Below are 25127 nucleotides of genomic sequence, written 5' to 3'. Positions count from 1 at the left end.
GTTAGGCCGGATGCCAACGCAACCAGACTGGACGACCCCATTCCTGTTCAGGCTAATTCATTTAGCGACTGTTGCCGGCCCGACCAACTCGACTACACGTCGAGATTTGTGATGTTCCCTCCTGCAACTAGAAACGTGTATTACTTATGCAGATTCTTTCGACTCGCACTGTTTTCTCTAAATCTCTCAAAGTCTACATAGTTTTGCAAGTACTAAGATCTACAAAGCTACGGTTTCTGTTTCTTCTAAAGACGTATTGCCCAAAGATTGGTCTTAAAGCTGAGCTCGTCATGAAGCGAACACATATTAAATAAGTTTAAATTGTCAGAGCAAAAGGTTACTTAGGCATTGTGGTACGTGCACGCATTGTAAACGTTACCAAATAGGTAAAAGTTGTAAATAGTCGCATTCCGTCGTGTTCTCGGAACCGCTGCCCTGGCGCCGCTTCGCCGGTGCACAGCCCGCGACTAACGAGCTACGAAACACGGTAATGGATATGCCTTTGAAGAATGCTAACAAACTTTTATGAACTAACGCGGTACATAATCGTTATGCCTTCAAAGAATGCTAAATAACTTTTATTGAGGAACGCGGAAACTGATTCGCTGTGTATCTTTAAAAAAGCTACATTAATTTTATGATGCTGCTTTTTGAAACATAATTTTAGTGTAAGTACATGATTACATACAAACTGAAAACAATTTTTGTGTTCTGCGAGCTTAACAAGCTGTTTGAAGACTAAAAAGTTTACAACCGTTACCGAAGAAAGAAATTAAGAACCTCTGAAATATTGAACTCACTTGGATTGTGCAAGTAAAGTAACGTATCCAAAGTGAGAAGAACGCGGGGCTCCTGTATGGCTACTTCGTAGCTCCTTAGCTGGCAGTGGCGGTAAGAATGTGCTCGAGTGGGAATCCTGGCGGCGGAGTAGGCCGGGAATGTGCGCCGAGCGACGACCCCGGCCGCTCGTGCCGTGTACCCCAACCTTAAGACACATTGCACGCGACCGCGGAAAATTAAACGATCATACGTTTTTACAACTAAGCATTTACCCGATGAAACGCAATTACATCGCAATTTATATCATTCTTGACCGCTAATTACATCCAACTAAGCGGAGCAGCTAAGCATAGCTCTTGTAAGGAGATGCTGTTCACTTCACCTGGCTTGCCTAAATAGGAATTGAAAAGTGCAACCTATATAGTGATGGACAAAATAAGCCTTCAGTAATTGTTTTGATTCATTGTATTATTGATACGATATGCCTTAAATGCAAATTAGAATATTGAAATTATTGTCAGTTCGCCTTTCTTTTTATTCCGGCTAATCTCTGAAATACCTGGACTGATTTTGACGGAACTTTAATTGGTAGGTAGCTGATGTAATCCACACGAGCGAAGCTGCGGATATCAGCTAGTTTATTATATTTCTGTAATCGTTTTCCTAAATGATCAGGAAAAAGGACTTCGTTATTTGTCACGAAACGATTTAATATTCATTGAAAGAAAAGACAAAAACATTTTCATGAGGTCACTGAAAGAGCTTCTGGTCAGAAGCCTCAACAATAATGCTAACTGGCGTAAAGCGGTCGATTTGAGCACAGCAATAAACTTTAAAAAGACTACTCGTAAATAACATTTCAGAGAAAAGCTCATATTAAAATTAATGTGGGTACAGCAAACGTAAAGACATGTACGATAGTCTGCGGTGCGGAATTCAAGGGGCGAGGAATGTGGACTGAGCAAGAAGTGCTCTGGCCAACTCGCATGGCCCGATACGGGATCGCATTTGCCACCGTTTCGTATATGTTAGCCACCTTTCGAAATCGCTGTTGACATTTTCAACAATTTACATTGAACACTTCTAGTGGATCAATAAGATAGCTATTGTGAAATGTTCTGTACACTGCCGATCGATTGACTAAATATGTACCTACTGTAGATAAAATTAAACGGTTTTTATGCAAGACCGTGAATATGACGTGTCTTGGAGAACAAAGTGTCTAAGACATTAAATGTTTGTTCCACATACATTGAGTTACTTAGGTAGTAATATTCGTACTTAATGATGCTTTATGCTAATGATCTGTTTATTTATCTGAGAGCTCACAGATTAGGGCAGAATTAAGCTTTAGAAACTCAATTACATTCGATCAGCAGAATGGGATTGCTGTTCAGATGTAATGAAGGTCCTTTAAGCAAAGGTTTGGCAGTAGTTTTATTTGACATTTTCGTATGTCACACAATGGCGAAATAAAATGACTTGCTACAAGTAGGTTTTTACAGCCATCGTACATATTACAAACAAATTCTTGTCGTTTTGTCGAAGCTACTTGACGCAGTTTTTATGGCATGATATAATAAATCCAACCAGTGTAGTGATCCATTGTTGTAGACAATGCGTCTAGTCAACATTTCTCACCGCATGCGCATATGACTCACAGTGACGTAGCAAACCTCATGCTTACGCACCATGTAGGTGCCTCATCCGTTAGAAATCCTAATCAATTAAATTACTTAATAGCATAGTTACATTTTCATATTAAGACTCATTTGTTAGAATTGAGACATGGAGAGTGACTTTGTTATTCTATCATCTACTTGTATGTATGCAATCGATATGAAATCGATTTACAAATATTCAAAATGGTTACACCGATTACATTGAGTTTTCGTAAGTGAAGTGGCGACGGCGCGGCCAGCGCGGTGGACGGCGGCCGGCCGATCGTCACCGGCTCAGGCTCGAGTCCGCGTGTCTGGAGGCCGCTCTCGACGCAAGCGTCGCTATTTGGTCAGATGGTCATTGCTAACTGGACCCGAGAAAGTCGTCTATTTCGAAATTTGAGTGTTGCGTGAGGTCGGTGTGCGATGTGTCGCTGCGGTGCCGCGGAGTCTGGTGCGGTGCGCGGCAAGCGGACGGCGGCGCGCTGTCTGCGCGTTCTTCCGGACCGCACCCGTTGGACCAGTCGCAGCGCACCGCCCGCTGCCCGCCTCGGGCGATCGGCCTTCACAGTTAAATAATTAAATCGAGAGAGCGACGCCGAGCGCAACCGCCGCCACCGCCGCCGCCGCCGCTGCCGGGCCCCGAAGAAGCTGTCGCGGAAGGCGCTGCCAGCCTTGGTGGCGCTGTTCTGCGCAATCGAGGCCGGTTTGTCGGCCGCATATTGCGTTGTTGCCGCGCCTAATCTTCTCGAACACCTTCCTGAATACGTCAGATACCACTGTTTTAACTTTAATGATGACATCGCACATGCTATGACTAATATACTCTTAAAATGATTGAAAGCAGTCCTAATAACCTTTATGGTGACTGGATATCAAGTATACAATCCTCCGTAGCAGTTAACTACTCTCAATTATGCAGAAAACGCATCAAATATGACTTCGCCATTGCCTAAGTAGGGACACCAGTACCAAATCTGTTACATGACATTGTAGATGTAATTTTGGCAGATCTTTAAACTACTCAGACTTGCCAAGACTGCAATATTCAAAGAATATGTAATATTTCACAAATTTTGTGAAGGTAACATATTCTTCAATTCTTCTTCATAGTCCACCCCGTTTACACAATGTAAATGGCCCGAGTTATTGTACTGATTATATCATCAACATTATACCTTTACTGTGAATATTAATAGTCAAGCTATTATGTAAAGCAATATATTACCGACGACTCTAAGAATTCTGTCAAGTACCATTATAAACAATGGACAATTTCCAAAAAATGTACAATGTAGATATGTATAAGTTCTTGAGCTTTTATTTAAATTCAACGTAGTTATTGAGTGACGGGTATCCTGTTTTATGGCTCGTCGGCGGCTCAACAGTCGACGATTCTGCGAATCAGTGGATATTGTCGCAAATTGCCGCTTTCGCCACCCGCTGAATAATGCATGCGATAACATAACATCACGTCGCGCACCCGCCGCGCCGCCGCAGCGCATTCGCCGCCCGCCCCGCACCTCACAATTTCATCAAACTCGTTTCCCCTCGCATTCCGCCTAGTATTGCCACTACATTACATGTTATCTAATGCAAATTAAAGTTCCCTATGTGCGTGTTATCACATCCTTACACAACCAGTGAACTTTCAAATGTTCATACATTTCTTTTGGAGCGACTTTCTATCAGTCGCGGCGGCTTTTCTTTGAAAGTTTCGAATTCATGATCAATTATTCGGTTGTAGCTGAATCTAGGTGTTTCAGTGTTCACGTGCTTATAGTTGAGTCAGTCTGAAGTTGGGGCGTCGCCGGGTTCCAAAGCAGGCGGTCGCCGGTCGGTGTGGTGGTTACGCTGGCGGGCAGATATAGGCTGGTCGTCGTGTGGGGTGGCCCTGGCGGCGTTTCCCACAGCAGCGGCTCCTCGACCAGTTCGTCGGAATGTGGTCGCGGCACTGGCCCGCACTTTCACCAAAACAATTCGTTAGCGGCCTCTTTCGGCATCGCACCGCGCGCTTGCCTTTACCCCTCCACCCCGCTACCTGCCACCCCGCCACCCGCACACGTGAAAATTAACAACATACTGATACATGACGTCGTGATCAGTATTTTGAATACGGCCCTTTTGAAGTTCCGGCTCCCTAGCTATGATGTTTCACTTTATTAACAAACAGAACTTGTTAAGTATGTACTCAGAATTACAAAACCTGCCTAGATACACGCTGAAGTGTGTGTTTTCAGCTGAAAAGTGCTATTACCGGTTAGCCATATGTATCTCCTAATGACTTCAAAAGTTCGTATTCTGTAAATATCTTTTAAATTAAGACGTCTTAATAAAAGCTCTTTACGTGAGTGGAACTTTTTGTAGTAGAAAGCTTTTCAGGACACCTATGTGAGAGTGTTGAAGCTTTAGCCAAATTTATTGAATTCATGATTTAAGTGGTCATATAAGTATTATCAACACGATTGCATTAGTAGAAGCTATAAAAACGTATTTATTCCTTCGAAAAGCGTACAAGAAACGTGACACGGCCACCTTGCAGCGCTAGTCGTTCAATGGGTGGAATTCTTTAGAGGTTGTCTTTACCCATAACTCGTGATAGATTTATTCATCTCACTGGTACTGTAAAGTGGCCTTAACGACTGTGCTCTCGATAGCAAAGGTGGCTACCCGAAGATTTACATAGATCCAGGATGAATTCATAAATAAAGTGTGATTGTATTGCATATACCTCGTATGTGATGCAAAATTGAGCTGATAATAATCAGCTGAATTTTCCGATGGGATCGAAAGTGCACACATGAATAATTTAAACCGGGATTTTTTTTATAACATCGTTAATTGTTTTCTTCTATACACATTTATAACAGTAAAAGTATTGTTCTAAGTCTAAAAAATGCATCCAAACTGCATAACAATTTGTCTTAGGTTGAGTAGTTGACATAGTCCGCTTCGCGCATCGCGGCCTTTCATTTCCCGTTGTCATGTCAATCCGAACCGGACCCGCCCTAATGTTAGGGATGGTTCTAACTGGCTGCACCTAGTTTGATACAGTTAGAACTAGGCTTCGGCTTCCAGCCGTGACGTTTCACGTTGATTAGCGGAACGAACACTGACAACTAAGAAAATGAAAATATTTGCAATTGAACCCTACAATTTGTACATGCTTTGTTCATTGAAGGTCGTAAGATTTGCAATAGTGCATTGATGGAATGGAAATCTGAATACTACAGTGTAATAACAATCTAATAATAATAATCTAATAACTATAGAAACTGACATTCATAAATTCACTCACAATTATTAAGTTCAACAAGTGGAATCTTTATTCAAGACGAGAACATTTCAAAACTATATTTTCCTTCCTTTCCTCGACTTATGATGATGATGAGGGTAAACCTCAGGGTTACTACTTTAATTCACATGTCCGAAATATTACGTATCCTTATTTTTCTCATTGTTTGTCCTAGGTACGGCCAGTTGTCCGGCATGGTGGAGCCCGTGTTCGGCGTGCTCGGTGCCGTGGCAGTGGCTGCCGCCCAGCCCGCACTCCCCTACGCACTGGCCTTCGCCGCTGGTGCCATGATCTATGTCGTCGCCGATGACATCATCCCAGAGGCAAATGCATCGTGAGTACTACTTTTTTTAAATTAAATACAGCAAAGCAGACAGCAAGCAAGCTATCCGTACCACTCATGGACACCCGCAACATAAGAGGAGTTTACAAGTGCTTAAGAGTAATTCTAATTATGAATAGAAGAAAAGAGCTTACTCGTCTACCAGTACCAGTTTGTACCCAGTGTAATATACCTCAAAATATTCAAAAAAATGTAAAAGTTAGGAATTGAAATACAGGAAGAGTGGTGACGCTACACTGGAGCAAGTTCAGTATGAAGTAATTTTATTTAGTTCATAAATGCTTACTTAAACTAAACCTAACTACAACAACAAAACAAGCTTTCCAATCCAGTACGAATTATATACCTCTTAATGTACTAAACTTTTTATGACCTCCCACACAATTAAATTGACATCCAGACGTCTTTCAAACCCAAATCAAAGATGTTTTCCCAGACTAGATCCTCAATTCTCGCTCCTACTGATTAGCACAGATAATGGGCTGTTGCGTACACACTCTATAGCTCCCCTTACGATGCCGACTTCAAAGAAGTGCCCTTGAAACTGACCCAAAAACTTCCTGTGTACGAATATCCCTTTGTTGTGACCCCTGTGAAGACTGCCCCCATCTTTGGTATTAAGGGATAATGTCACCTTTTATTACGCTTGTTGCTTTTCACATACTTAAATATTCAGATCGAGACCACCGATATACTCCTAATGGATGATTACATTGTGTATGTAAGATCATACATTCAAATGATACATTAAACATCAGGTTCTGCAAGTTACGTGAACCCTTTTTGTATCATTTTCCTCTAGAAATTTCCACTATCAGCTTACAAATGTTAAAGGAGACCGTGTGTTCCTTCTGTATTGGATTAAATATAAACTATCTACGGTTACTGTGAATCGGTACCAACAAAAGCTCTATCTGGAAAAGATGAATCAGACACGTGTTGGACACGACGTAGAACGAATGTACATACGGTACACATAAGTAAGAATTACATTAGGGACCGTTATATATAGATATGAAACTATAGTATATCAAATCTCCGGGCTCTTGACATAATTGGACTGACGAGGGTCGTCTGTGTTTGATTGTTCTGATTCACGTCAGTATTTCGGCCGATATAGATTGTTAACCGTCAATATGTAGAGGTCCGTTGGGGTGAGAGCGAAGGACAAGCTTCCCCTTAGCGACAGTATTGTTGTTCGTCTGGACTATTGTTACGGACCGGTTGCGACTCCTTTCCGGAGTAGCCTGTCTGTCGAGCCCGTTATCGACTAATTGTTCCGTGTCCTGGGACCAAGCAACAGCAGCTTTGAAAGCGTGGTAACTGCTTACAACGATGTTTCTGAACGTTTGATCCAACCAGTTTGACTCGGAAGCGGACACCAACAATTGTTTTCTTTACTAACAATAACAATACGCGTCAGCCGTTGAATTGTTTACTTCTGTGCGACAAAATTGTCGCGACATTTGAATGACAGATACATCAATGGACTTTCGATAAAGTCTGGTGATTTAAATGAACAAGCTGTTGTCGAGCGACTTATTGTGTCTGCAGTCTGCGCTGTCTGGACGTCTAGACGAACAATTTACCAATATAACTGTAAGATACGTACAGGAATGATGAAAGGATATTTTCGTAGAAGCTTTCAACAGTTCTCACGACTTTCATCTGACTGTCGGTGCGTGTGGGAACGTTTATCAAATATAAAATATTGCTGTGTCTCCCTACATGTTATGGCGTAGGTGTTATTCTTCAGTATTCGTTCATAATTGAAACATTTCTTCTGTTTAGAAATATGATTTTGTGTGAATTTTAATCGTTATCGGTGGGGATTATCATTAGCCTCTTAGCAAAGATTAGGCATTGGCAGTGAAAATATGTGGTTTGCAGAAAAATACCATAATCAATTCAGTTAAACTCAGTAATCGATATACAATACAATATCAGAATTTGAATTAAACAATTGTTTCCTTTAATTTTAAATTAAAAGAGTTCAAAACTGACCAGCCACTAGAATGCAATAGACGAAATTACCAATAACGGAAATAAATAATAAACAAGTGTGTACAGAGCGTGCGCGCACGCAGCACCTGACACTCCCTCGTGAAGCACGCGCGCGCATCTCTTAGCCTGATTAGCATTATCATAGAATATGACAACTGTTTGCTTACCACGAGTGCTCTTCCGTGGCTCTTATCGTCTGAGAATATTTTGACCAAAACATATTTACGGCACGTATACGATTTTTTTATTGCCTCTTACTGGCTTTTACTTCCTCTAATTATGTTTTACCAGAGAGCTTTTACATTGCTTAGAACTTGATTTTAGTCTATTAGAAGATATCGTACAGAGCTTTTATAACATTTAACATGTTCAATTAAGAATCGAAATGTTTCTAATATTGGTGAAAGCTCATGAAATTAATGTTTGGAAATGAATGTGGTAAAGAAGCTCGGAAAAGTAAAGAAAAGTGGGAAAAGCTTTTAGTGAGTCAGAGCTTTCTATTTATTTTCATTCGATTTGGATGAACCGTGTGTATGTGAATACAGTTTGCAGTGTATGCAATAATAGCAAGTGAGACAATAGCGTTTTGCATAGCACAGCACGTGAAGTGTAGGCGCGCGGCGTCGGGCGTCGCGACGCAAATACCCAGCCCGAAATAGCGGCGCGCCGTCTAACACCCCGGACGCGAACCCGTAGCGCGACAACATAGCCCGACGTTTATTACCTACCAACATGTCCCACTATTTGTTACTCCACATAATAAAATTAAATTACGACTTTAACGCCAGACGACCCAATTTTTCGTAATTCCAATTTGTTTTATGCATTTCAATGTAGATCGCTTCAGTTGTGGGAATTTTGCGCAGTATTTAATGTAGTAAGTTAGTATATACCATCAAAAGGGGTGGCTTAACTATAAGTTAGGATGTAATTTGTTTTCTAAGTAGGCATATACGACATCACTTATACAGTGGATGCGCTAAGCACTACATAAGATTTTCGAAAGAAAAAAGTTCTGTGCTGTGTGCGCAATGGATGTTCCCGAGCTTTCCCATTAAAGCTCTGTTTCACGTTGTCTGATTGAGTTTGTATTATTTTAACTGGCACATACTATGATACATTTCACCTAGAAAATAATCAATTAGACTATTAATTTTGCTGAAGACTGCCTAGCGGGTAACCGTTACTCCGGCTCGAAAGGCAGGAGTAGGAACGGGGTAGTTTTTAGTAAATAAGAGTTTGGCACTCCCTCGCCTCGCCCAAGGTGGGAGAAGCCATTGGATGATTTTCCGTTCTTAAAAAATACTATTAGTTTACCGGAATACAGTTTGTAATGAATGAGTTATAATCACTTGATCAGATTTTCTTCGTCTGTAACTAAACAGGACATTAGAACTAGTCACTCACCGACATTCCACAGTACCTATCACAAGAATTGAATGACTGACATGTATTAGTTTTTTTTTACTTTTTAGGTATGAAATATAGTTTACCATTTTAGTTATTTATGACTCAAGCTACCATCGTCTTCGAAATGTCATGCTATTTCCTGAACACATTGTATAGTTACTAAATTAGAACTAAAGTTGTGCTGTAAAGTTGGCCCGTTATAATATTTCTGAAATGGCGAACAATAACCATGAAAGGGGTAAAAGCTGTGCGCTTTAACAGAATCATAGTACACCACTTTCTACTGATCTCTAAGATATGAATTATTTTGTGAAGTAAAGAGTGCCCCTTTTCTTTTTTATTGTTTTTCTGTAAATGTAGCTACTGAAAGTCAGCACTTGGATTTCATCCTACGCTTATTATTCAATTCTACAAGAAGTGAACTTCCTCAATATGTCGTGTATACGTAATGTGGTAATGAGGATAGAGGTCGCCTGCGGTGGTGGTCGGCGCGGCGCGTCTATTTGCAGCGGGCGGCGGCGGGCGGGCGGCGCGCACGCAGGGCGGCGCGGCGCAGCCTCGCGTGTTATGAAGTAAAATCTGTGCGCCGCGCCATGCGTGGGCTTGTCACCGTCTCGCCACTGTCAATAACAATAAATATAAGAAATAACGCGTTTGTTGCTGGGATAAAGACGGTGACGACGCTCTAGTTTGTCTATGCGCTGACGTCACTGTCTGGGAATCCAGTGCGCCGCCGGCCGACACTCCCTGACCTACCTCCAGACATTGCGCCGCATATACCCCGTGCACCAGCATAACCCCTCACAAAGCATTATCTGATCGCTGCCGGATCACCGCATAACTTGTTGGGGTTACATTTAAGGAAAACATTGGAATTGAATGAAAGCATTAATTAGTAAACAAATATGTATATTAGATACAGTCGATTTCTTTTATTAATGAATTCTTTAATTCATTCACCTTCTAAGTAGAGTAATAGTCAAGAATAGATTTGACGGAACACCAACATAATTATCTACATTTCTAAACGACTAAATTCGCTATACCTACATACTATGTTATATTGTGTACAGCAAATTACAAACGGCTGTAAGACTGAACTCGGAAAATGAGACGTTTCAGATGAGTTCAACTCAACATTGCTACCAATTAACTTAATTGCGTATGCAGACGTGCGTACAATCTGTAATTATTGAATAGCTAGATACATTCCGTTGATAATACTCGATTAGTTTTCACGTCAGCTTCGAGTTTGTCTTGAAAATTCCTCGGTTTTTGGGCGTGATGTCAGCAGCGGTATTTAGGTGCATGTCGTGTCTCCAGTCGGGGTTCCCCACGGCACGTGACCAGAATATACGCCGACCTGTCATACTCGTTAACATGGAATACTCCAACGATACACGTCGATATGAGCCGGATGTCTAAACTATACTCTACCTCTTGAATTTGCTATACACTTGGCCAATTCTCTTGCAACGTATTATCACATCGTATTCCCGATTGGGTAAGGATACGATTAGGAATAATGTCCGAAACTGGATTTACCCGTCTTACCTAAACTGCTGTTTATATTCATACTCGGCATTAGGTCACCTACAAACATTGATAAACAGACGCTACCAGAATATTATGAATTAAAATGAATGGGCTGCGCAGGCGCATCAACAAACAACGCTCACTTGAATACGCCGCTAGATGTAGACATAAAAGAAATGATTGAATTACGTATATCTACCGAGTTACATCACGCACACTTCTTAAGTTTTGCATAAAGTACCTACCTCAGTTTCTTACTAAATCAATCTATTTCGATTGGGAAATTTGTATTCCGTGATACTTAAGAAACTTGTGAATATTAAAGTTGGGCATGTATAACATTATTCGTTACTGGATTATTAACAAGCCGCGGTGGCAAAGATTATAAAGAACGATCAGTTTACCAATAAAATTGTGTATGTACACAACGTGGTATGTACCGAAGTACTAGGAATCGTTTTAATGTAATGGCCTGTAATTCCAGTTAGTGTATTCCGGCCGGCAGGCTCAGTAAGCCGAGTGCGTGAGACGCAAGCGCCATCGGCGGTCTTTCCGATATCGTAATTTTGCTACCTATTTGATATTCAAATATCGTTTACTCGTTATTTCTCAATGGCCGGCATTGTATGACGACAGCATTTTATAACGGACCCCTATATGTTATTATGTACATACCATTATGTATATCACAGTCAAAGTGCGTCAGTAACGTATTACTGCCTCCTTAACACGAGACATACATTTTAATGTGTTTATGATGTGTCCGTTTACATTGTAATATAAGTTTCCGGCTGTCCGAAACAACACTAACGATCCTTCACGTTTTGGTAATCTCAAATCTAGAAGTAGAAATGCGTGTGTGGAAATTTTATCAGCAATGACTAATTTAAACTGTTCATAATTTTATTATAACTGCGTTTTGCCTTACTTGGAACAATCTTGTACTTGAACTTCAGTCCTATGCTCTTTCAGTAACGTAGACATTGTAAAAATTACTTCAACTCTACTTAGAATATTTGATTGAAATTGGTGATAGAATTCTTCTGATTAGTGGACAATTACTTTTTTTGTTATAGCGTATACCTACCTACTCAGTGTTTTATGAAGATGTATGAAAATATTTTGTTTTGTTCGCAGTGGTAATGGCAAGCTGGCGACATGGGGCTGCATCATCGGCTTCGTGGTGATGATGTGCTTGGACGTGGGGCTCGGGTAAGTTCCACCCGCCGCCACTCACGCCGTGCCTTCACCCGACACACGCCGACTTAATGCTGACTAGTATTAACGCTCTGAGATACCCCCTGTAAGTTAGATGTAGATATTTTTGTATAAATTCAAATGTGCTCATCACCGTCTTGATTTTGGATACATCAATCGGAATGGCTTTTTAATTTCCTATTGACTGATACTACTTACATTATATTCACAGAAAGTATATTATAATTTCAAAATATTCCATACAATAAAATATTGTTTCGGAATCTGAATTTATCAATAATTCAATTGCATAATGAAGCGATCTCAACTTTTTAGGCGGTCATTAAAAGGTTAAGAATCCATCGCTCGAAATAGTTGCACGGCACACGAGAGTGTACGTGTCTCAAATTTTATACGTTTTCTATAAGTAATTGGTTGTATTCAGATCTCTAATTGGCTCGCAACAGGTAGCCACAGCGGACACACGCCGATGATACTTAATAATCTACTCTTTGTATATTGAAAGGAAAGTCTCCAAGTAAATGTTCTATTGATGTAAATGTCAATTGTATCCAAAATCATCATTTGTATACATCATTATACTGATTGTAAGTGAAGTTCTAAGCTAGATACTTACTGGCCACTGCAGAGCTTAGTAAAACGTTCATAAGTTTAGCTATATCGAGTAATGTTTGTTAATGTGGATTATCGCGTAACTTGAGTTCGGTCACTTCTAGATCAGACTAAGTTTGTGGTACTTTTATGAAACATGTTTCATCTCCATTGCATTGCCAAGTCGTATAATAGCATCAATAGTAATCCATGTAACTTGATCTATGAAATAGGACGATAGTTGTTTACTATGCGGAGTTCCGCAGCCAAATTATTTATAATCTTGAAGGTGGAATTCGTTGTAAATATGTAAAGTGTAAGATAACTGAAGTGCTAGTAGCGCGTAGTTGACGCGGTTCCATCCCGAAGTTGACCAATCGAAATGAATTGTTTTACTCACACACGTGTCAAATTGCATACGACTATTTACTTATCAAGCGCAGTATCTGTATTGCCCCACAGACAGATAGTGAAAATTATTAGTATATTTCTGAAAATAGTCGAATATTTCAAAAACAATCAGATCGTGTTGCTCATAAAATAATTTAGTACAAAAACTATGTTCCTTTGTACACTTTGGTCAATAAGACACATTTCGAATGACAATGCAAACGTTGGCAGCTCCAGGAATTGTAGTAAATGAACGTCAGCTTTATCCCACAACTGGTGGTCAAATATTATAATCCCAAAAATGATATTAATCTTTTATGTATAAAAAGTATTGTCTTAATAAGATATGTATCTGTAAGATATTTGTGGTATTCTGGTAGCTTTGGTTAGTGTAGATCTTATTGCGTAGTTACGAATTCCACCTGTTCCTGCGCCCTGGATGTTGTTGTCGCTGTATTTGTTAGTTTATTATTTTCCTTTTAGTGAGATTTTACTCCGACATCAACGTTCAGGAGTATTTTATTGATTTTAAGCCGACATTTTAAGGCCTGTGCTTGTCAGTCGCAAGCGCAGTACGCGGAGGCATACATATGCATGTTCCCAGTTAAGTCAATTAAATCAATGATTTCACTGTTCAAAATAACTGTGACAGACCTTTCTACTGTTCACAGAACTCAATAATTACTGTTCAACCATGTCTATGTCTGTTTCTTCGAAAGTTGCATTCTTAATATTCTATACCTCTACGCACTTTGTTAGACTATTGAGTACCTACGAGAAGTTTGCGTGAACAAACACAGGCCTTATTCTTATATTTAACTAGAATAAATAAAAGACAATATGAACATTTTATAAGGAATCAAATAGCCTTAGTATTTGAGAACATTCATGAATTATAGTAATAATAGTTGTAAGTGATGTGAGCTTCTGATTTATATGTTAAACTTATATATTCTACTATATACGTTTTACATTCGCATGCTATTTCTATTGCAATATGATAATATTTATTAAAATGGTAGCTCAGTATAAAAATGTATCAAAATACATTATTTTTCTCATATTCTCAAAAGTTCACATCACTCGATACACACGTAGAATAATCATTAAAATTTCCAAAAATACTATAATAAAATTATGTTTATTTGATGAAATATATTTATTTAAGCGAATTTATTTTACATGCTTCCAAAGTTTATGTAGTTGTAATGAGAGTTCAAAGTGTTTATTTTGCATTTATTCATCTAACTTGTTTGAGTTACCTGTCACAATAGCACAATTTTTAGTTCAGACTACATTGTTACTTAAGATTACTTTTATTATTTTTTATATTATACAAAATGCAGTGTCCGTTTGTTGTATTATTTGAAGACTTTCTTCCCTTTTTCCCAACCTCCTTTCCACTATCATGTCTCAGGACTTTATATGGTGCAGATGACACCGACGCTCTTCCATAGTGTGAGAGGGGCAGATGATTATTATTCTTCTTACTTTATCCACACGTATAACCTTAAGGAAGGGTGTGAGCGTATTGTCAACACTTTTATGATATTAAGGGTGCTTTTCCACCAGAGATGTGCTATGTTACGTTGCTGTAGATGCGTTTGGCTTCCACCAATCAAATTCATTGGTGCAAATAACACTGGTGGAAACGGACTCAACTAAGCTATGTTTTTTATATGGAAAGATGCGTGCTATGGATGGCTTCCTTACTATTGATACATCGCATACTCGACCTGCGCATCTTCTTCGCACAGCCACATAGCTTAGTATCAGTGGAAACGGTCACATAGCTTCACAGCTGAGCTATTACATCGTCGTAGCATAGCTACATAGGACATCACTGGTGGAAAAGTATACTTAGATTTTGATGTTATAGAAACATCAATTTACTGAATATTGAGATGCTGTACTCAGTATCTATGGCTATAGGTACTTTAGGTAAACTATTCCCACATCCATCTCCTTGGTTTAAAAAATATTCCGTTACTATCCGACCGCCGCGTGTACCAACGGAATGTGATTTTACCTCGTAACAAAAGTTTTCCTTATCGAGTGTATTTAAATGGAACGGGACCGATAAACGGGGCCCGGCTGGGTCGTTAATAAACCTGGTCGTAGATATGTACCACCGACACCACTTCCTCTTGTGTACAGTGTCATATGTCACCAATGATTTCAATTTTTTAACAATCTTCGTCTATTGACACTTAATTCTGCCACAGTAAGGTTCAGATTGCAATCGCAAAAAGTGTTGAACAACACTTAGGTAAGGTATGTTTGCTTTCATAAAGTACAATTCTTTCCTTTCCAGAGTCTGTTCATCCAAGAAGGCAAAATCTAAGTGTCTTTAAGTCCCAAGTGATTATGTTGCTTATACACAGGCGTGCTCCATCGCCGGCTGCACCATCGACCGTAATTGGTTCTCAACAGCACCATTCCTATCGGAAAAATAACCATCTTAAAACATTATGTAGGTACAGCAATAGCCCTATAGTTCCATTGCCTTAAAGTCAATTAAACCACAAAATATCTCCTTAATAAACAGAATGCTGTACTACCACAAAACCTGTAATGAACAGTGAATGTAATACAAGAAAAACAAACTGCCGCACTCAGAGTCATTTAATGATCACTTAAACTATTTCTTAGTAACGATTTTGTTCCTAAAACAATTACTAAGGACTGGGTTAAGTAACCATTAAATGACTCTGAGTACGGCAGTTAGATGTCATTTCAAATCTGTACCCGTTTCACAGATAAGATTTAGTTTTCATATGAAAACATAAGCGCTGGCCCGACTAGAAAACTTGGAAATAGAAATTAAAAAGAAGAATCGTGTGACATAGACATATCCTACTGATAACTGAAAAGTGTAAGTTTGTAAGGATATTTGTCACTACTTAACAGAAACAACGATAGCACACAGAACGCAGATAGATTATGTAGTCTGGAATAACACAACTAGGCTACATTGTATCCTGGTAATGGGAACGAACCCGCTGGCAGAAGCAAGCTATAATAAATATGCATTATTTTACAATGGAGGACAACAATATACTATAGTACCTATACCACTGTAAGAAGTATCAAAAGATCACCTTCCTAAACCATTGATTGCACCCGAGATCGTCTTATCTAACAGAATGATGCTGCGAAACACCACACAACTAAAATTAGGTAAGTAACATTTCGCAGGCACCTACATACACAACACCAAGATTCGCCTTTCTCTGAAGAACTTTAGACAAAAGGAATGCAGAAAGGAATTTGCCCGTCATTACAGCAGTTACGTAAACGCCTTTCGATACCAGCGCCTAATTAAACCGAATTTTAAGATCCTCCTTTAACGTTCTGATGCCTTAGTACTGCAAATATTTAAGATATTTTGATTGTGCTCGTTTTTAGTGGATAAGTGATACAAAATTTAGATGAATTGATGAAATCTCTGTGACACTCATTGACATTTTGGAAGCTTTAATGAGCTAAAACGATCAGTTTCATTTTCAGTTAAGAAAAATGTATGAAAAAGCAATAGGTTAAATTTTATATCTATGTAAGTAGATATCACACTAATATAAAAAATCTGGAAGTTTGTTTGTTTGGATGTTTGTCCGTCAATCACACTGAAACTACTGAATGGATTTTAATGAAATTTGGTATACAGACAGGGTATGAGCTGATTCGGGTGATAGGATACTTTTTATCCCACCACTGGAATGCAAGGGAAGCCGCTGGCAGAAGTTAGTTTATAATAAAACACTTCTGTTACATATTCATATTATGTACCTACTCATTCCAATTCCTAAGGCAGGAATAATTCAGTTTTTAACGGTGCTTTGATCTTGTAAAACATACGTAGCATTTGTCTATCTATGTAATTCAATATAATCTTTGAAACAAATCATACCATCGTGTATTATTTATTTCCTGAAGGCTCCTACAAGTACAATACTTTTATTTTTATAGTGTAAATACATTTACAGGAAGGAAGGATGCTTAATATCAAAGACAATGTATTTTCCAGACTTAAGATATTAAAAGTTATAAGTATCCTTATTCTAGTAGGTATTATTTATGTTTATATGATCGTATCGGATATGAATGGGGCTGTCGGTAGATGGCGCCCTAGACGGACATGTAGCGACCAGATTGGCGACATATTAAAAAAGCCAAAATTAAAAGTACCCTTAACCAAAGAACATGCATGTAAAGACTGATGACTGTTGATGAAGCGAAAGAGGTAAGATTCGTAGCAATTGGCGTTCCATTGTCTCTGCGTACCCCCATGGGAGACAGGCATGAGGTTATTATGATCGAATCTCATGCTAGGAAACTACTGAAAAAAAAATACAGAAATTGTAAGAACTGAAACTAATATAATAGAAACTGATCTTAAATAGTGCTCAATGAAATGATCAGGAACAAGAAACTGTGGGAATTATCAATGTATTTTTATTTTTAGACATGTGCAAGGGTGGGTCCTTCTCATACTTTTACTTAGAAAACAAGGTGACTCAAATTACCATACGTTGAAAAAGTTGCCCGTAGTAGTCCGCTTCTGAACTATAGGCCTCCTTGCATACATACATAGTTACATACATGCATAAGAGAGTTTTCCATACATTCTATGAAGACAAACATGTTGGAGATTGCAGTTTCAAATCCCATTTTTATCTCAAAGTGCTGCTACAACATTCGCCAGAAGCATAGGCAAGAGTCCCGTCATCATATTTTTTTATGTTAAAAGCCGGTCAGACGGATCACCTGATGGTAAGCAATCGCCGCCGACCTTTTGAGTGTTAGGAATTAAAGGGTACCCTTTGTAATCGAGGATTGGGAAGATTGAGAAAAGGGGGTAATTAAGCCTCCGGTAACCTCGTTTACACAAAGAAACACACAATTGTTCGGTTTTCTGTGTGGCCGTGGTATCAATCCGGTCGAGCGAAACATGGCTGACATTCGTTAACAATATCATAAAACTTCCTTGAGTCCTTCGTGGAAAACTGACGTTTTTGTTATAAATTGGTTCCAAATAGTTTGTGCGTTAAGTCACCACACAATATACATATGTACAGCTTAAACTATACTGTTTCATTGTATATTTTATCAGAGTTCCAAGAATCAAGTAATCTATAACAGGAAACAATATAACAGTCGGTTCTCATGTGGCGTTAATTTTAACTAATGATTAATAACTGTTGTGGTGATCGGGATTCGATTCATGGATCGGCACTGATGGATTGGCAGTGACTTAACTGGTTGGCTGTAAACGTGACTGCTGAGTAGAGGGGTCTGGGATGCGATTCCCAGGTCAGACAAAACTTTCAGGTAGATAGATGGATTACAGCACCGAGCAAGGAACAGTGTCCTTTGAGTGGCAACAGTCTCACACACTGCTGAACAGGAACATTACATTACATAACTGGTAAACAGGGGGTGTTAGAAATGTACCTCTTCTGCCTTCTTTTCAGAAAATTAAAAGAGGTGCATGTTGAAGGCAACCGTCCTTACCATAGCATAGCAACTGTTATAACAATATGTACTTACTTGTTACATTACACATGTGCTAAGTAATAAGTAACTATCTACATAATATAATAAACCTACCCGCCGCCCCCTCTAATTTTGATATCATTCCTAGAAGCAGTAAAAATAATAACATACCGTAAAACATGGCAACTTTACCATATTTTGGAACAAAAATCGAAATATATTTTTAACCATAAGACGCATAGAAACCAAAACTATATATTTAGAATTGTAGTCTATCTGGCTCACTTTACCGTAATCGTCATTATATACAAACGCTTACTTTAGCCGTAGTAAAGAAAAACAACATGGGTAAAGATACCAAATTTTTGGCAACTTTACCTACGCGCTGTATTCATCGTGTATTGCATATTAAAGAGTTGTTGAGGTACAGAGGGCTTCATCTAGGACCTCTTCGTATTATAATGCAAACAATATGAGGAAATCTATAAAGATAACGGCTACACAGACAGTCGGGAAAGTTGCCACGGGTTTCATCGTAATTTACATACAAATAATTTGTTACGCTCGGGGTTGTCAAAAAATGAGAATTATTTTTATGACATGTATATTTAAAAAAAAATTATAAACCTTAAACCTAAAGTAAAAAAAAGCATACATATCTGACATAAATATTGTTCCCTTTTAAACTAAATTAAGTTCTAAAATTTTAAGTATTTATGTTTAAAATTGTAAAAAAAGGCTACAAAATAATGTTTAATCTTTTGACTTTTTAATTTTTTGACTTCACTATCTCCATAGCTAATTTTAACATTACTTTCGTATACTTTTTATATTGTCTAACTCCGAGTTATCTGCGGTTTTGTTTCATGTGAGCCATTTTGGCTCTAAAACAAAAGGTATTATTAAATACATTATAACTTATCATCCATGATATTCACTATTATGCTGGGAAATTTAGGTATTCGAAAATGGTTACATACACACAAACAAGAAAAAAACATTTATTGCCAACCCTAACTGTAGGTAAAGTTGCCACAAAGCAGGCCGTGGCAACTTTACCTAACCTGTGTCAACATTACCGAAGCGATTATTTATCAATAAATTAAAGAAAAAGCAATTGCTGACATTACAACAGTAATCCCAACTATATTATACATTCAAGATCAAAATTTCACTCACCTGTGACATATAATTAAGGCTCTGTGAGCACAATTTAGGAACAACTAACTTTTAGCTCATTTTCACGCATACATTGTGACGGCCATTACTGGCATAATAGCAGGCTTGCGTCTACGCAAAATATAGTAAATATTTCCTTTTAATGTCTAAAAAATACTACTATTACGAAACAGAATTCTAGTGGGTAGATTTTTAGATAAATGAGTTTATACTGAATACCTATAGTATGGTAAAGTTGCCAAGGGTCCGGTAAAGTTGCCATAGTTTACCGGTACTAAAAAGAAAACTACTTTTACTAGCATCAACGACAAACATAAACAGAATTCCGAAAAAAGCTTAAAAGGAATATAACTTAACGAATAGCTTTCAACCGAACTTTATCACGTTTATCGCCCCGAGAGCGATAACTGAAGTCGCTACCCGCGCCGCAGCTTCAGGCGGCGCGGGCGCAGCGGCTGCGTATGCGACGTCGCGTCGGCGGCTACGCATTAGAAAAATCGCTCAAAGGGCGCGCGGCGCTACGCGGTCGTCGACCCCTGCGCGCGCACCCAAACACCCGAATACTTGCGCGTACGCAGCTCCTCTCTCCGCCGCCACCGATAAAACCCTCTGAATGGAATCCGAGGCATGCCTACATGTGGCGGCGGAGCAGGCACGCGCGCTCACTCATTTGTTTTGGAGGATCACACTCACGCCCGCATCGCACTGCGCACTGCAATAACTAACATCAATGCACGCATACGTCTCCCATGCTCAATTAGATATAATGCTGCCCTAAATTGGTATTAATAAAACGAATTAACCATTTTTCGTGATTTCCAAACTCGTAGCGGATATAGACATACAACAAATACAAAATATGTATACTTTTTACACAAATATTTTACTTTCTTAATTACCTACGTACATTATACAAATATTTCATATCGATAACTTGTAACCCTAGTATCGTATAAATTATAATGCAATCCATTTTCTATTGTCTCAAACTAGATCAATTCAAATTGATATACAACATCGAGTGTATAGTGAGAGTTGTTACGGGAACATGTATGGGCGATGTAACGTGAAGAAGCCCATCAAAATGATTTCCATTCATTTGTTGACAATGCATGGTGGTGGCGGTCAGAGGGCGCGGCGGCGCGGGGTGCCCCGCGTGCAGTCAGCGACGCGCGCCCGCGCCCCGCGCACGCTGCACGCTGCACCGCGGGCCTATGCACCGCGCACGCGTTCTACACCCGTTTAAATTCCGACCAACTTCAAACAATAACCATACAAACGAAACTCGCCCTTATGTAGTGCGCAAACGGATCACCACTGAGCACCCGAGCTGCGCCGACACAGCGCCGCCATCGATCACTAGGTTCCCTGCACTCACCGATCGATGGACTATTACAGCTTTGTTTACGTATCGTCGCCTGCGCATAAACACGTAAGTTATGCATGTGTTACATGTCCCGTGTGTGCATTTCACAATGCGCTCGATTCGATGCGTGACTTGTTTGTTTGTTTACATACTGCGTCGCGTCGCTCCACGTCCCATTAGTTGACGTCTTCACTTATATTTTGTGTTCAGTATCAAGTGTACTTCCCCAGGACTCGTATAGCAACAAAGTTTATTTTGAGATTAATCGAACATTAGTTGCATCATTTAAATTAAATCAAAAACCGTTAACGTAATGAATTCACGCGGTGTGTCGTGAGACAGGATATTGGACTCTGTGTGTTGGGGAGAAGGTCGTGTATCGCGCCGTCTGGTTGTGGTAAGCGTGAGTCGCAATTCGCGTTGCAGTCGTCGGAAGTGGTCGCCGAAGCAGGCAGGGTAGCTGAGGGGCTGCGCCGGCGCACACCTGCCTGCCCCGCCATATTTGCGTTACAACGTGGATTATTTCGTTTACATGGTGCATTAAGCGTTATCTGTTGTTACAAATGCACGTTGTGCGTCACACTGAGAAATGAGAACATAAACAGTGATGTTGCACGACGCTTGTTTACTTTGTAGTGTTAAGATTATTTTTCAATGCGTTAACGTAGGAGTCGGTACGTGTGATAGGCAATCATCGTGGGAAACTCCGAAGATAGGAATCACAAGATAGATACTGCACTGCAGATACCATCTCTTCACTATGTAAATAAGAAGACACGTCGCTACAATGTTTATCTGTGAACCATTTGGCACGGACGACTCAAATTAGTTCTGCCTTCTACTCACATTTCAATACCTCAATTATAATTAATCAATGTTACATTGTACGCACAATCGTTACCTACATTTAAATAACACGCACGTCATAGTGCAGCGCAGACATACATTGCAGCGCAATTTGAAACCGATTGTCCTAACCAACTAACGACATGTACTTGTACACTAACTCAATGAACTTACATAAAAAGATGGACAAAGTATTTCGATAATCGATATGCCCAAATGCTTCTCTCTAGCTCATTACCTAACCCTATTAACCTAACCAAAGACGTAGATAACCAATTTTGAATCTCTTCTTACAATTATCACTTAAATTGCCAGTTCTCCATAATTAGAAAGAACCTAATATTTAACAATTTCCTTTAGATCTTCAATAAATATTAAACGTTGCTATGCTTGTATCTGTTTTACATGGAGCGAATGTCATTAGAGCTTCACGAACAACAATTCTCAAAGGTCCTCGGGTTGATGATCATTTTTCAATACAATATTAGTACATCCGTACTGTCTATACCGCGCCAAACAAGTATCTAAATAGAAATTCTTAATCGGGAAAACTTACTCTAATAATAGTAATAGTCAAGACTGGGAAAACTCAAACAAAATATCGTAGGGACAAATCATCTAAACGACAAGTCATTCATCAACTGTAACCAAGTATCAGCCCCCGTAGACAAATTACATTAAAACACATAAGAATTTATATATCGACTCGGAGCTGCAGACTGCCCAGCAGGTTACCGGAGCCCCAGTCAAATGGCAATAGTAGGGACGGGGTGGTTTTTAGTCAGCAAGATTCTGATACTCACTCTTGCCGCGCCCAAGACGAAAGAACTCATTGGATAATTTTCCCCCTCAAAAGAAATGTTTACATATAAACCTTATTTACCTGGTTAAAATGTTTGACTCATTGAAAGGATACCATTGATTTTACACCATTATTTTTAATTTCGACTGAAATAGGTTTTACTGAAATCAAACGAGGTAGAGGCCATACATCGTTCACTCATAGCTCAAAATCACATTGTTCTTTGTAGAATTTATTACGAGCTATGGAAGAAACTAATCAACGCTAACGATAGATACTTATATATTGTATCTATACTTGATCTGGTTACAATTTTTACTTCTCTGTAGTAAGAAATTCTAGTATTGGTCAGACTTCATCAATTTAATTCGAATGCATCAATCTCACAAACAGTTACTGTTTGCTGGTTGGTCAATTAGTTCTTACATTTCCATAGTAAAAAGCGTATTTAAGTAAATTCCCCTATTAAAAAATAAGTATCCAAAATCAATCAAATTATGTATTTGAAAAAAACTTCACTTTAAATTAACTAGCTCCCATTTAAAAAACTCTTCGATTAATTGGCAAAAATGTTGTGCTGCAAGGGGGTAATAACGGTCGACGATAAATTCTTGGTCGCTATATAATAAATTTCATTTAGAATCGCAATTAATTTATTGCCCTAATTAAGCATAACCAGCATTACCTACACTTAATTATGTATCTCAAATCTGAATCGTTCATTTTCTCAATATCGATCGATTACTATTTTAATTGATTTTGATTAATAATATAATTAATTGTTTATTCTAAATCCTTATCTAAAAAAACTAAAACTATGAACGAAATAAATAAAAATCTATGTTTTTAGAACAACCTGGAAAACATTTGCTACGCGAAAAATGCGTTGATGTCTTTTGTTTTAATAGCTTTTTTGCACAGAGACGCTTTGGAGGCTTTTCACATATTTTGGGCCGTATAAAAAATCCATCTTACTTTTTCTTAGGATAATAAAATACATGCTTTAAGCGTGTACATGAACATAGATATGGCTTTTCGTTTAAATTACAAAGTTAGAAGGAATTTAAATGTAAAGCGTAGCAGTGGCGTAGTAGCAAGCTCTGATAAACACATCCTTAATGAAATGTTTGTTCTAGTCAGTTAAACAATTAATCTATATTAGGATCTCATGTCGGTGTCGCCATATATTAGAGCCCTTTGTAACCGACTCCTTGTAACCGTCACGCTTTGCCTCCCTGAAGGGCGGAGGTGTCCGTACATGCGCATGAGTGGCAGCAACACGTTATATGGAATACCTTGGCGAGCATAGAACGAGGAAAATGTTTAAGCGACATTTATTGGGCTTAAGTTGTAAATGGTGTTTGATTTTGATTGGCCATATTCTTCGGACAGAGACCGGACAGCAGTGCTCTCTAGTAATTCTGAACCATTTAAACTGCGTACTCCAACATGTTATAGGTAGCCATCAGACTACCACAAATGGGGTTCAATGGGTTTACCGTAGCTATGGCTCGAAAAGCAGAAGCAGAGATGGGTGGTTTTTATTCCCTTTCACCGCGCCCAAGGCGCGAGAAATTATTGAATGATTTTCCCCCTTAAAAAAAACACGTTATAGGTCTTACTAATCGTAAGAAAAATATAAAGGCAAATAATCAAAGTAGTCTTCCATCGTTAGTTGTCAAAACTTCAGATAATTGCTCCTAGTTTTAGGCTTAGTTCGATCATTAAGGCGGACATGTGGGGGTTGCCTGGATTGTTTTCCAAGAGTGTTGAAAATTGGCAATTTTGTAGATTTTGATGTGTTCTTTCCTCGTACGTGAACCGCTCGCGCCACCATCTTGGAAAAAAGGCCGCCAAAAACGCTAATTTAAAAATATCTGTTCAATTGTGCATTTTACGAGAAAAACGTTGACTACAAAATTAAACTAGGCATAATTTTCTACAATTTATATTTCGACAGCTTTTTTCTAAAATAAGTAGTTTTGGCGCCAAGGTACCACAAAGTTCATTTCAATAAACATTTAGGAGGAAAATTAATTTCCACACCACGTGGAGTTAGAGCATGAGGCGCAGTTTTTTATAGTTTAGTTCTTTAAAGGCATACATTTTCGAAATTTGGCATTATTTCCTGTCCTTAGTATCTCTGATAATACAGAACCTGCGAAATCGTCTTAGGCACCCATCGATATGTCATAACCGTTATTGTTAAA

At 38.9% G+C, this 25127-nt stretch overlaps 1 protein-coding gene across 1 annotated transcript in view; it reads left to right on the top strand.

Annotated features, from left to right (window-relative positions):
* Positions 1–14578, top strand: part of LOC118272407 (zinc transporter ZIP11) — a 42416-nt gene extending 27838 nt beyond the window's left edge. The window contains exons 6-7 of the mRNA XM_035588908.2: positions 5912–6070; positions 12167–14578. Coding sequence (XP_035444801.1) covers positions 5912–6070; positions 12167–12245 — 238 coding nt within the window. The 3' untranslated portion in view covers positions 12246–14578. The remainder of the gene's footprint in view (positions 1–5911; positions 6071–12166) is intronic.
* Positions 14579–25127: the final 10549 nt, after the last annotated feature.

The sequence above is a fragment of the Spodoptera frugiperda genome, chromosome 4 (genome assembly GCF_023101765.2).
Source record: "Spodoptera frugiperda isolate SF20-4 chromosome 4, AGI-APGP_CSIRO_Sfru_2.0, whole genome shotgun sequence".
In the NCBI taxonomy this organism is placed as follows: Eukaryota; Metazoa; Arthropoda; class Insecta; order Lepidoptera; family Noctuidae; genus Spodoptera; species Spodoptera frugiperda.
The sequence above is the reverse complement of the archived record's forward strand: the minus strand, read 5'-3'. Positions and strand labels throughout refer to the sequence as shown.